This window comes from Siphateles boraxobius, unplaced genomic scaffold, assembly GCF_051911475.1.
Source record: "Siphateles boraxobius isolate OS27281-9 unplaced genomic scaffold, OSU_SipBor_1 9, whole genome shotgun sequence".
NCBI lineage: Eukaryota > Metazoa > Chordata > Actinopteri > Cypriniformes > Leuciscidae > Siphateles > Siphateles boraxobius.
Window position 1 is genome coordinate 18,157,138 of NW_027509219.1, and position 13,498 is coordinate 18,170,635.

At 37.8% G+C, this 13,498-nt stretch overlaps 1 protein-coding gene across 6 annotated transcripts in view; it reads left to right on the plus strand.

The window, feature by feature from the left end:
• The window catches only part of aopep (aminopeptidase O (putative)), a 102,359-nt gene that overhangs the window by 3,129 nt on the left and 85,732 nt on the right, over positions 1-13,498 (plus strand). For 2 of the 6 annotated variants that reach the window (XM_077223272.1, XM_077223273.1), the window contains exons 2-6: positions 837-888; positions 991-1,738; positions 5,012-5,178; positions 5,287-5,431; positions 7,230-7,496. In XM_077223272.1, the coding sequence (XP_077079387.1) occupies positions 1,002-1,738; positions 5,012-5,178; positions 5,287-5,431; positions 7,230-7,496 (1,316 nt within the window). In that variant the 5' untranslated portion in view covers positions 837-888; positions 991-1,001. Of the gene's footprint in view, positions 1-836; positions 1,739-2,252; positions 2,334-5,011; positions 5,179-5,286; positions 5,432-7,229; positions 7,497-13,498 lie in introns of those variants that run through there. The other 4 variants (XM_077223270.1, XM_077223271.1, XM_077223269.1 and 1 more) reach the window with 3 other exon arrangements.

Genomic DNA, 13,498 nt, shown 5'->3' on the forward strand with positions numbered 1-13,498 from the left:
CACCACTTACAGTATTAAATGTCCCCTTTGCACCGAAAGAGAACACAAATGTACACTTCAAAAGTCTAAAGGGGAAGGCTACTCTTTAAATTTTTGCTCAGTTACCAGACAATGAAATACTGAAACATTCTTTTTCTTAGTAAAAATCTTTATTTTGATAGTTCACAAATAGCATAGACATGAACTTTTTCATCCATCATCAAGGTTTTAGTTTAAGTTATGTATGTGTGTGTAGTGGGAAGTTGTTTTTTTTTGCTGTAACTTCCACTTGTTTTATTTTTAATCACAGTAAATTATGTCATTATCATTTTTTTGTCCATACAATGGAAGTAAATGTTCATTAAAATGATTTGTTTAACAACATTTCTCAAAATAGCTTAATTTATGTTCCTCAAAAGAAAGAAACTCAAACTGATCTGGAATGACAAGAGTGAGTTTTGACAGAATTTGTATGGTTGATCTATCCCTTTAAATAATCCTGTGGCAGACCTTTTAAACGCCAATTAAATGTTTTTTTTAATGTTCAATACAATTTAACATTCCAGTTAATATGAGGTTTTAAAAACTGCATGCAATATAATAGTTATATACTTTATATATAACAAATATTGTTCAAAATAGTTTTAAAAGTATAGCATGTCACACTGCTTGAAATTTCATGTTAACTACCCATGTAATTATTTAGGATATGTCTGAATAATAGAATGTATGATGGCCTGCAGTTGTTTATCCTATTCAAGAGGTCTGTATCAGTATTGCTGTTTAATGGTGAGATTGTATATTTACCTTAAATAGATTAATTCAAGTAATATTTTCTTTAACATTTATAATTACAGGCTATTAAATGCCTCAGGACCAGATGCAGACTGAATAACGAGTGGAATTTTTGTGAGAGCCCGAATAATTTTTTACAAATGGCATTCTGTTTACATTATTCCTAATGATATTTCAGTCTGGTTTCAAGATGAAAATTTCTGTTCCTGCTTAAAGAACATCCAGTTATGGAAAGTAACCCTGATGTTGATCTGGATCCTAATAAAGATGACCTGCCCCTGCGGGCTAACACCAACCATGTGCACGTCCGACACTATGTGCTTGACCTCACTGTTGACTTTCAAAGGAAGGTCATTGGTGGCAGCATTGTTCTGTTTCTGGAGCCCGCTATTGGTTCCTGCAAACAAGGTGAACCGGGATCTGTATCAAACACAGAGGCGCAAAACATATCTCAGGTGTCATCTAAACATGACATAAGTTCTCCCATCACACCTGAGCCAAATGAGTTGATACCCCCTGAGGAACCATCACGTTTGAGTGGAGGAAATGATGTCAGTGATGTCTTTTGGGCTGATGAGAGTGAAGAATTCACCTTGGTGCTGGATTGTTGTGACCTGATGGTGTCAAAAGTGGAAGAGGTGGATGTAACTACAGTATTGAAGAAACTTGACGTAGACCATCGGTATGCAAACGCGGATCATCCGTCATCATCCAGTCTGGTACAGAGGCTGGTCTCTATGCCTTCAGTCTGCTGGAGATCGCAGCATGAGCTATACCTGCAGTGCAGCCGTTCACCTACCGTCCTAAATGCACAACCTCTACGGTTCCACATGGACCAGTGGAGTCTTCAGGTCAGGAAGGAAGGGGTTTGCTCTCCTCATGACTTCCCGTCTGCTGTCAGAATCTGGTATGAAACTAAGCCCACAGGTGGTTCTGTGAGGTGGACAAAAGACCAGGATAGCAGGTACCAACCATGTTTATATTTACATGCACCAACAACTAGGCCTGGGTATTCATACAGACTTATATATGTCCTTTTTGCGGCATCAGCTAATGCTGTTAATTGTACACTCTTAAAAATAAAAGTTTTTAATTGGCATCTATGGTTCCATGAAGATCTTTTAACATCCATAAAGCCTTTCCATCCCGCAAAAGATTCTTTATAGTGAAAAAGGGTTGTTCTTCGTGTTAAGAAAAAAAAATAGTTCACTTAACCCTCAATTTAAAAAAGTTACTCTGGGCAAAAATTCGTAAAAATTGGACGTTTGGGAGCGTCTCATTGAAGAAGACCCTTGGCAGATTATTGATGAAGTAAAAAAAAAGTTTATAAAGGGGAAGCAACAAAAGTTCAGAGGTTTAAGATTATGAAAATGATTTATGAACATTATTTTATATAAAATATATATTTTATGAAACATGTTGAACTCTAAAACTGCTAGAAAATCAAAGCCATCAATGTGTTCCGAATTTTGTTTGGGTGCAGTACCAAATTTTCTCTGTTAGATGACAGCAAAGCTTCACTGGCACAAACAGTGGTTGGGTTTGTGATTTGCACTACAGTTGAGTTTCTCTCTCTCAAATATTACATGCACACAATTTTTTTCTTACACACATACAAACCACACTCTGACATTCATACCAGCACACCCACACAATTATAGCTGCATATGTTATCAAATTGGCTCTATAATATACATAAGAAAACAGGAACAAAGCTAGTAAACATTTTAATTTTGAAGCCTTGCCAACAGAATGAAAGTAGTTTTTATAGTTAAATGGCTATTAAAAATTAACTGGGATTAAAAATTGAAGTTTTAATGGGTTTCATTTGGGACTTTTTTGTTCTTAAGGTCCTGAGTGTAACTATTTTCTACGGAGTCCCCTAGTCCCACTTTGTAAAAACAAAAAAAATACAAATTATTACAATATGGTGGCGCTGCTAGACTAAGACAATGGATGCACTGAGACAAAAATGCAGTTGCCCACCTATCTAAATGTAGGGGAGACAGTGAATAACCCCACTTTCAAAAAACAGTGGAGTGTTCCTTTAACAGCCTTTTACTGACAATAATCCCTTGCAAAGCAAGTGTGTTCAGTATATCCTGGTACCGCATCCCTAAATTGAAATACAACTTTATCAAATGCTCTCTATCCATAGCTATTAGCCTGACAAGAAGTGCCTTAAGCGGGTGGCAGCTTTAGCGTGCACTTTCTGCTTTGGGGAGAAAAGCTGCTCCATTCTCCTTTTATATACACTTATCTCAAGGCCACAAGTTACTATCTTGAGGCCACGAGTTAGTATATCTTGAGGCCACGAGTTACTATCTTGAGGCCACGAGATAGTTATAATTTATTTATTTTTTTACAAAGTGGGACTAGGGAGGCTCCGTAATTTTGTGTACCTATATAGTGTAAAATTGATTTATTAAAGGAACTAGTACGAATTCAAAAAAAAATGCACATTTGTGCCAAAATGTATGCAGTTGGTATTAACAGACAAAATTATAAAAAAACTGAAAAAGACAAAAAAGGATGGACAAGGGTTAATAACTGTTCACTGAATGGTTCCTTGGGGAACCTAAATTACTCTTTTTATGGCACAAAACCTCTCTTTTAAAGAGTGTAAAGGGAACCCTCCTGGAACATTACAGAATAATGTCTATTTTTTAAATTACACATAAAATTCCATCAATAAAAGTAATGATAGCAATGTTTATTCAGTAACTGCTGTGACATTTCAAGTGAGTTAATTCAGTGAACGATTCGTCTGATTAATTCAAACAAAAAAAAAACTCCATAGTTCGTGACTCTTTTGAATGATTCATTAAAGGGCCCCTATTATGGAATTTTGAAAATGACCTTTCATGTAGTGTGTAACGGTAAAGCCAGTTTTTTTTCACTGCCCAAGGACGTGCACGTGAAGAATCAATGGTTAAAATTCATCTTTACTACAGCAGTATAATCCTAAACTTTTGCTGTGTTCCCTATATTTTACTGAAGACTGCTCCTCAAATCTCAGAGTTCAATGCAGGATTCACAAACCGCTTGCTCTTGAAAGATGGTGTTCAAAATACTTAGTTTTGACTTTTATATTGTAAACGTTAGGTCTCCTGCTAACTGGTTAACTCGCATTATTAATACTGCTAATCAGTTGTGGGCAACTATTACCTATAACTGTGTCTATTAATGCAGATTGTCTGTCGTTCCCACTACTTTGAGGAAAGATTAAGCATGGAGCAAGATTTGTTTTACCCAACGTTTATGTTACATCAGTCATTCACGCTAGAGCTCGGCTAATGTATACATTGCATACATGCACTGTTATTGATACAGTTTATACGTGTTCACCGCAATATATTAGAAAAATACTTGGTAAATAAATTAGTACAAGTAAAATAATTGATTTGTTAATGGACATGCACTTGTTAATGCTGACTGTGAGGAATTACAGTTGCAACATCTCATAATGTACCACTGAGAAACGTCCTGCTCGAGTTGTCCTTGCGATGGAGGTTCAGGTTTAATGAATAGTTCTTCCAATGTTTCATCATCAGATTTGCGCTTGCATTGATATGGTAAAATCAACGTCATTGTTCGTTACTGTCTTTAGGACAAGCAGAGCTGACGTTGTTATGTTAATGGCCGTTTTGTTTTCGACGCGCGCGCTGTACGCGGTTAACCAATCACAACAGACTGAGCTGTATGGCCAATCAAAGCAGAGTAGCTCGCGGAAAGGAGGGATTTAGAGAGATTGATTCATCTTACGAGTCGTTTGAGAATCATTGAAAATGTGGTGATGTGCAAATGTATATTATGAGGAAATTAAACAGTTTTTTGACCTTTGATGCATGTTATCCTTTTGTAGGAGACTCCAAAACAACATTAGGAAATTTAAAAATAGCAAAATAGGGGCCCTTTAAAAGGAGTAGCGTAATTTGTGCATGAATCGGACTACACTGGTTGCACTGTATGTTTCTGATTCACTAAAAATAACCGTTTAAAAGAGTTACTTGTTTGTGAATCAGACCACACGGATCAAGCTGTAAGCCGTGCAATCCTCAAAAAATGTTTTCTTGGTATTATTTGTAACAACCTTTTTTTATCTTCTCAGATTCTTTTTTATCTTCTCACATCTCAATACTGCAAGGCTTTATAATTAGCACCATCTCTGAAAAGCATGGCAAGAAACACGGGCATAGAGTAAAATACTATATTTTTACCCATCTTTATCGTTTAGATGCTGTGTATATACCATGGGCTCGCCCATCAACAACAGAGCCCTCATCCCGTGCCAGGAGCCACCTGTTGCCATGTCAACGTGGCAAGCATGTGTGAGAGCTCCGTGTGATTACACTGTTCTTATGAGTGGGGAAAATCAAGCCTTTCCAAAACCTGCAGAGACAGGTAGCTACAGTTGAAACACTAATTCAGCAGTTCATAATTACGGAGGTGTAATTTAGTGCAATAATTTTATTATGGAAAATTCTGAAGTCTTTTCTCTACTCCGTTCAGGTTTTCTGCAGTGGGATTATTATGTTACGATGCCAATGCCAGCCTCTACCTTTACCATAGCAGTAGGGCAATGGCTAGAGGCTGGAGTAAACGTTCCCAACTTTGAGGTGGAAAAGACAGATGAAAGTTGTGTCAAAGTACCCAGGTATGTTGTGCATGTGATGTGACTAAGTGTAAGTCTAGAAAAAAATATTGACTGTTCAGACTTTTTTGGAGATTTTGGAGATCTTGGGTATACCTATATATATATATATATATAGGCTATTATTTGGTAAAATTTGACAGTTTTTAAGATTTGAAAATCTCCCAATGACACCGATAGATTTTTATTCAATGCCACAATAACAAGAGGTATTACCACATTATTAATAACATTAAAGTGCGTTCATCCAAAAATCTAAAACCCATAAAGGCCGTTCACACCAAGGACGATAACGATAAAGATATAGTTCTAAAAATCGTTCTCAATATTAAAGAATAGCAGACTCTACACCACAGCTATAACGATAATGGCACAGAGAAATAATATCGTTGGAATCACTTTTAGAACGATTTTATCCAGCCAATGAACGATAAAAACATAGACAGCCAATCAGATTACATCCTGCTGTAACAAGCTCTGTATTAAAGCTTCAGACAAGCACACGCTTAGAATAAACAGAATGATATTGCATGGGAAATTCAGTTTTATTATTTAATACAAATTTACATAAACTTTAACAATTTAATCGAGTTTTTTAAAATGTAATCAAATGAAAATACAACAATTAATTTACAACACAACATTGCATTTTTATTTTTTTGTCAAATAAGATACTGTATGCTACACTAGTGTAGGCTATACATTTAAAACATGGCTGAAAATGTATCTTGGTTGTATGATATTCCTTAGAAATATTAATATTACTATTATTACTTTTAGAAGTACATGTTATTATACAGTAGTGATATATTTCAATCATAATTTCTTGAAGTTAATCCGAACTTTTATTTTGACGGTTTGTCGTGAAGATTTTTCAGTTTTAGTTTCAGTGTGTAATTGACGGTAGTTTTTTTCAAATTAAACGGTGTAAAGCTTGTGGAGTGTCTCTCTCAAAGCAGCTTTGGAGGTGAAGCTCATGTGTTCAGGTCTGCACATATTGAGAGGTATAGAGACGCTGAAAACACTGTGAGCGTCACGTGCGTGAGTTTGTGTATCAAACAAACCGCGCGCCGTTCATTCACACAGACACACAGAAATAACTTATTAGCGACATGCACTGACTTGCTGATGTCGCGTTTTTTCCTCCTGTGTGATAACGTTAGGCTGTTAGATTAATCAATGTCGAGTAAAAATGTCCAATTTTCTCGATAATATCTAGTTTTTCGCGCAGACCTAACGTTACTTTTAAAACAACATGTTTCCACTGTTTAAAGTTTGCTTTTTTGTTTTTAGGTGTTCTAAAGGTGTATGTTTTATTTTGTTTTTAGTTTGTTTCAAAGGTGTAAAAAAAATTAATTTTTTTAATGTGATATATTTGGTTTGCAAAGAATTCACGTCTATGGTATATTCCTTATAAAAATAAATATGGAAAAAAGTTATTATGTTTATTACATTCCAATAATATACACATCTCTATAATACATCCCGGTTTTCTGTTTAGATCGCTTTCTGAATACTTTACAAAGTTAAAACTATGATAAAACAAATGCAGAATTGTTACTTTTTATGTAGTGATGACATTGATTAAATGTCACAATATTTGCATATTACATTGCTAATTTTTACATTGCTAATGGTCTTCTCATCTATCTGAATACTGAATTGTGATTGGACTTGGGTTCCTTGCATACAGTAAATACTCTGTGTTGATTCTTGTTTACTATATGCTGAATCAAAGCCTACAACTATACTCTTTATAGTGTTTTCTGCGTTAATATTGGCATATTTCTCTGTTTTGCAGTCTTTCTTTGGACAGCACTGATCAGCAATATGTTTGCTCCCACATGGATTATCCCTGTCGCTTCATGCTTAGCGCTGCTAGGACACAGACTGTTATTCCTCACCGGGTATTTGCCCCACCCTGCCATCTGCAAAAAGCAAAGGACATGGTTCTACCCCTACTGCCTCTCTGTATGACCGAAGCTCACTCTCTTCTTGGTGTCCATCCATTCTCACGTCTAGATGTGCTCATTGTTCCCTCAGGGTTCTCCAGTCTGGGCATGGCCAGGTAAATGGTGTATTTATCTCAAATATGATTGTGGAATAATATTATTTTGTTTGATCTGTAGTGTGCAGCAATCATAAATAATGTGTAGAGATAGAACTGAACTGATCTGTTTTATCCCGTTTGGCTACTTAAAGGAATGTCATGATTTACAAATCCCATATTACTTACTTTCATCCTTGGAATGCAGAAAGCGAAAGGTTTTTATTTAATTTTATTTTTTTCTGTGTGATTGCAATGAATAAATGTTAAAAAAATTTAAAAATTTTAAAAAGGACAAAATGCTCTACAAATCATATAATATCATAAATGTGGTCCATAAAATTCATACATTTTATTCCAAGTCTTCTGAAGCTTTTTGGTGCATTGTATTCTTTTCATCATTATTGCATGGAAAACAGTGACCAGGACATTTTTCAAAAACTTCTTATTTGTTTCATGGAAAAAAGAAATTCGTACAGATTTTAAACAAAATGAGGATTATTAAATGATAATTTCTGTCTGATTTGTTTTGTTTTAAAACATAATTGCAGTTATTTTTCAGTGAAAACAACTTACAGAAAAACTGTTTTTTGCACACTCCCCCTCAGTCTCATGTTAGTTAACACTGCATACATATACACTCACCCAAAGGATTATTAGGATCACCATACTAATACTGTGTTTGACCCCCTTTCGCCTTCAGAACTGCCTTAATTCTACGTGGCATTGATTCAACAAGGTGCTGAAAGCATTCTTTAGAAATGTTGGCCCATATTGATAGGATAGCATCTTGCAGTTGATGGAGATTTGTGGGATGCACATCCAGGGCACGAAGCTCCCGTTCCACCTCATCCCAAAGATACTCTATTGGGTTGATATCTGGTGACTGTGGGGGCCATTTTAGAACAGTGAACTCATTGTCATGTTCAAGAAACCAATTTGAAATGATTCGAGCTTTGTGACATGGTGCATTATCCTGCTGGAAGTAGCCATCAGAGGATGGGTACATGGTGGCCATAAAAGGATGGACATGGTCAGAAACAATATTCAGGTAGGCCGTGGCATTTAAACAATGCCCAATTGGCACTAAGGGGCCTAAAGTGTGCCAAGAAAACATCCCCCACACCATTACACCATCACCACCAGCCTGCACAGTGATAACAAGGCATGATGAATCCATGCTCTCATTCTGTTTACGCCAAATTCTGACTCTACCATCTGAATGTCTCAACAGAAAATCGAGACTCATCAGACCAGGCAACATTTTTACAGTCTACAACTGTCCAATTTTGGTGAGCTCTTGCAAATTGTAGCCTCTTTTTCCTATTTGTAGTGGAGATGAGTTGTACCCGGTGGGGTCTTCTGCTGTTGTAGCCCATCCGCCTCAAGGTTGTGCGGGTTGTGGCTTCACAAATGCTTTGCTGCATACCTCGGTTGTAACGAGTGGTTATTTCAGTCAAAGTTGCTCTTCTATCAGCTTGAATCAGTCGGCCCATTCTCCTCTGACCTCTAGCATCAACAAGGCATTTTCGCCCACAGGACTGCCGCATACTGGATGTTTTTCCCTTTTCACACCATTCTTTGTAAACCCTAGAAATGGTTGTGCCGTGAAAATCACAGTAACTGAGCAGATTGTGAAATACTCAGACCGTCCCGTCTGGCACCAACAACCATGCCACGCTCAAAATTGCTTAAATCACCTTTCTTTCCCATTCTGACATTCAGTTTGGAGTTCAGGAGATTGTCTTGACCAGGACCACACCCCTTAATCCATTGAAGCAACTGTCATGTGATTGGTTGATTAGATAATTGCATTAATGAGAAATTGAACAGGTGTTCCTAATAATCCTTTAGGTGAGTGTATGTATCAGTAGTATCTCATCAACAGTGGTAAACTAAAACACTGACCTGTCTTATTTAGTCTGCAAAGCAGAGGTTCTTTAGAAGAGAAACATGTATATCAAGCCATTGCTTGGCAGCTGTTCCCACTGATTCCTTTTGGGCATCGCCCTCCAGCATGCCACAGTTTTTATGAATTGACTGATTTAAATGCTCTTTTTGGCTAACCATGCTGTTTGTTGGGTAGTCTGGGTGGCGTTAGGTGGTGAGAACCTTTTGGATCTGTTTAAATGGCTGCAGTGAAACTCATTTTCCTTACACTGCTCAGGAAGGTCACTGTTCAGGAAATGCTCAATGAATCGTATGGGTGCACTGTGTTTTTGTTTGTGTTTACAGTATACCAAGCTCTGTTTTCTTCAAATCATTCCTTAACTAGAATTCAATGTGGAATCTCAGGCATTGCACAATTCCCAGTGAAGCAATCGCTTTGGATATAAGATATATATAATACTAGTAAGAAAGGTGACCACAGGTCTTCCCGTATTTCCCACCATATCCTTGTCCAGGAATAAGTATTCCACAGGATATGAGGTCATTACCCAGTGCCCCAGGCTGGTTCCAGACATTCACAGAGAGAAAATGTCACATTCTAATTAGCACTGGCATGCATCTTAACAGCGGTCACTCCTGTGTTTTTCTTTTCCTGAATTAGTTACTCCTTTTTTGCTTGAGCTAATGTGAAGTACAGGACTCAGGACTGCAGGGTTTTTTTGGTCTGGAGAGAATTTAGTTAACTCACCTTTATTTTTGGTTTTATTAGCCTCCTTGGAAAAACTGGCGTTGGATGACAGAAATATGTCTGTGTGAGAGAGAAACGGATACTCATACTCACTGTCCTTTGCCCTGTACGGATCACAGGAGGAGACAGTCGGCCGCCCCTTCTCTAGGGAATGGTACAGTCCTCCAGGACTTTCTTGAAGCACAAATCAGAGCGAAAAAGTGAGATCAACAAAGTACATTTGGGGCCAGGAGAGGGGCACTTTGAGATCCCAATCCCCCAGGATGTGGGAGAGGATGTGTTGATTATTTCCAGCAACAAAAGCCATTCGCTCCTGGAACCACTTCAGAGACAGGAGCTGTTTAATCTGAAAATTGTGAAGTATGTGGGCCCAAATCCTTGGGGCCAAGCCAATATCTGCTTTTATATCATGCTTGTTCATTTGCAGCTGGGGCTTTGGACATAGAAGTGGTGCTGCTGGTGGTTCTCTGGAGGGAAGGAAGTAAAGATTAAGAAGTCAAGAAAGGCCAGGCCTGATAGTGTGCGCTGTGCTTCCTCCCAAATACCCGAATGACTGCTGTCCCAGTGCAGAAAAAACAGCAATCCCGCCGGGACGTTATTCTTGGCTCGATTCCTCCGAGTCTGATTCGTAAAGTCCTAGAATCTGATGACAGGCTTTTTGAAGCTTGAGGAAATATTACTGCAAGGAACATCATCACACTTCCATCCTGTGTATGGCTGACCGATCACGTAGGGAAGTTTCTGGGCTGTGGCGGCTACCAGGTGATGACGTAAACACAAGATGCTCGTATCTTCAGAGGAAGGGCACAGCACTTTCCTCAACTTTGAAGGCTCTCACTTTCTGTCCCTCAACACCTCTTTTACGCCACAGCAGGACATAGTTGGAATACTTCATATGCCAGATGTGCAAATATGGGCATCGGCTGCTTTTCTGCGAGACTGAGGGCTTCTGCAGCTTAGAGAAATCTTATTTCATTTTGTTTTCCCACGCTATGTCAATGATGTAAGGTGTTTAGTGACAGTAGGTGGGTAATAGCTTTATTTACTGATGTCTTTTATGTAGAATCCAAAACTGTATTGTTGCAGCTGCTAATTAAGTCATCATTGGATTGTTGCTGTATGTTAAGACAAGCACACCACCAGTAGTGCTTTTGGGAGAGATTCAGACATGTCCACATAAATAATTTTACAGAGAGACAGGTTAAACGAATTCTCTGGGATGTTCCTGCTCAATATTATGCATCCAGACATTCTCGTGAGTAATTGCCAACCCACTTGACGTGCATTTTGTGTACTTATACACTGTAAATAAATAGCTCATCTCGGTCAATTACTTGGCAATTACTCTGCTGCTGAGACTAGCATTTGACCTTATATAGCCTGTTAGATCTGTCTGAACTCTTGAGGCGGTTTGGACTGGCACCCAAGGGGGGGAGGGGCGAGATCATGCCATTTAAGGCAGAATCATGCCTTAAAAAATCTCACTAGCTCTTCACAGCTTAAAGGAATATTCCTGGTTCAATACAACTTAACTCAATTTACAGGGCAGATGGCTGTTACAAAGTTAAATACCACAAATTAAATTCATCCTGCATTTTAACTTTTTTGAGGCACTCACAATGGAAGTGAATGGGGCCAATCCATTGACATTAAAATACTCACTGTCTTAGGATATCCACAAGACAATAATAAAATGGGTGTTAACATGAATTTAGTGTGGGAAAAAAATGGCTTACTTTTCTGTGTAAAGTTATATCCAATTTTATAATTTTGTTGCCATGATGTAAATCCTACAAACCTAAAACAACTAGAAATTATGATTTCAACGGCTTTACGGCTCAAATAATTTACAAGCTTTAGCAGAGGAATAGAAGTGCTTTAACTATTAGCTACAGTATACATTTCTTCTTTTAAGTGATCAAAACATTTGCTACATGCTCTTACATTGTAAGTACCTCAGATTAACCTTTATTTTTTTTTAAAGAGAATGATCGACACATTACAATTATTTGTTATAGTAAAAAACATGATACCACAAATGCTGTTCTTTGAGCTTGTATAGAACCTGAAGTATTCCTAGAAAAGTCAAAATTATCATACATCTGTCATTCTACTCTATATAAGTGAATTATGTGCTTCATCTGGATTTGAGCATTTTTGGGGGAAAAAATGCTTTTCATGTTGACTATTTGTTGGAAATAGAGCAGGTGGTATGTTCTGCCCAGAGAGACCTTCAGCCTGGGGGCAACCTACTTCATATTTCACCACCTGAACAGGTAGTCAGCAATTGCATAGAAGGAATAAAGAAGTTTGTTTCCCAGAGGTGCTGTGTTTGTTGTTCAAGAGCTGCGCTCGCACACGCTTTTCGGTACATATATTACGCAGGGTAGGACAACGTGATTTAGGACTTTGAAGTGATTTTGGCATTCAGCGGAGTTTTGATTATGTAAAATCTCCAAACATTAACAATATACAATTTTTTTTTTACCAGTTTTAGAAACATGCACCACCCACATGCGGCAAATTTGGGATTCGAAATGTTTAAGGGCGTATTAATCATCCTTCATGCATTCTGACTCACCAGAGTATGTTAGATTACAACTGAATGAAATAAATTATTGGATTTTGAAGTTCTGAATAACACAGGCATTATGTGGACCAGGGGTAATGAAAAGCAAAAAACATTATTTAAATGTAGGCTCACATTTTAATATCAGCGAGTTTGTGGCTGCATGAAATGCTCTTATTATAATCAGGCTGCCTCTGCCTTTGGTTGTCAAAATTAGTCAAATATTATATGTTTTTTCTACCGAGTGGGAAGGTCTGATGAGATATTCTGATTAGGCCACACATGAATGTCCCAAACAATGAAGTAGTGCCACTTTTCAGCATTACTTTGGTTTGTAATTGGAGACTCTGTCTCAGTTTTGAGGGTATTGTAGGTGTTTTAGGTTTTTTAGTGGTTACAGGTAGCACTTACCTCATTGTAATATCTATCTAGTACCAAACTCATTTATTTGCTGACATGCCCTTCCTTTGGCCTTAAAATGACCATATGGGGAAAGGAAAGAGGAGTCCCATGGGTGCGGAGTGTAATGTGGACGACGGATGTGAAGCTTTTGGAATGTGCTGGAATAGCCAAGGAGCTCGGAAGGCTGAGATAACCCCACTTAAATAGCCCTTTCTCTCGCTCTTTCTTTTCGCTCCCTCACTCTCTCTCGCTTTACTTTCTTGTTTCACTCCTCTCTGATTGCTGAGTAACCTAAGAAGTGTGTGACAGAGAGCATCTTTCAGACCAGGGGGACTTTGGCACGAAAGATGGCTGTTAATCAAATTGTCAGGGATGAGATGTTTTTCTCTGCCGAGAGTCCACAGAGAGGGTTTT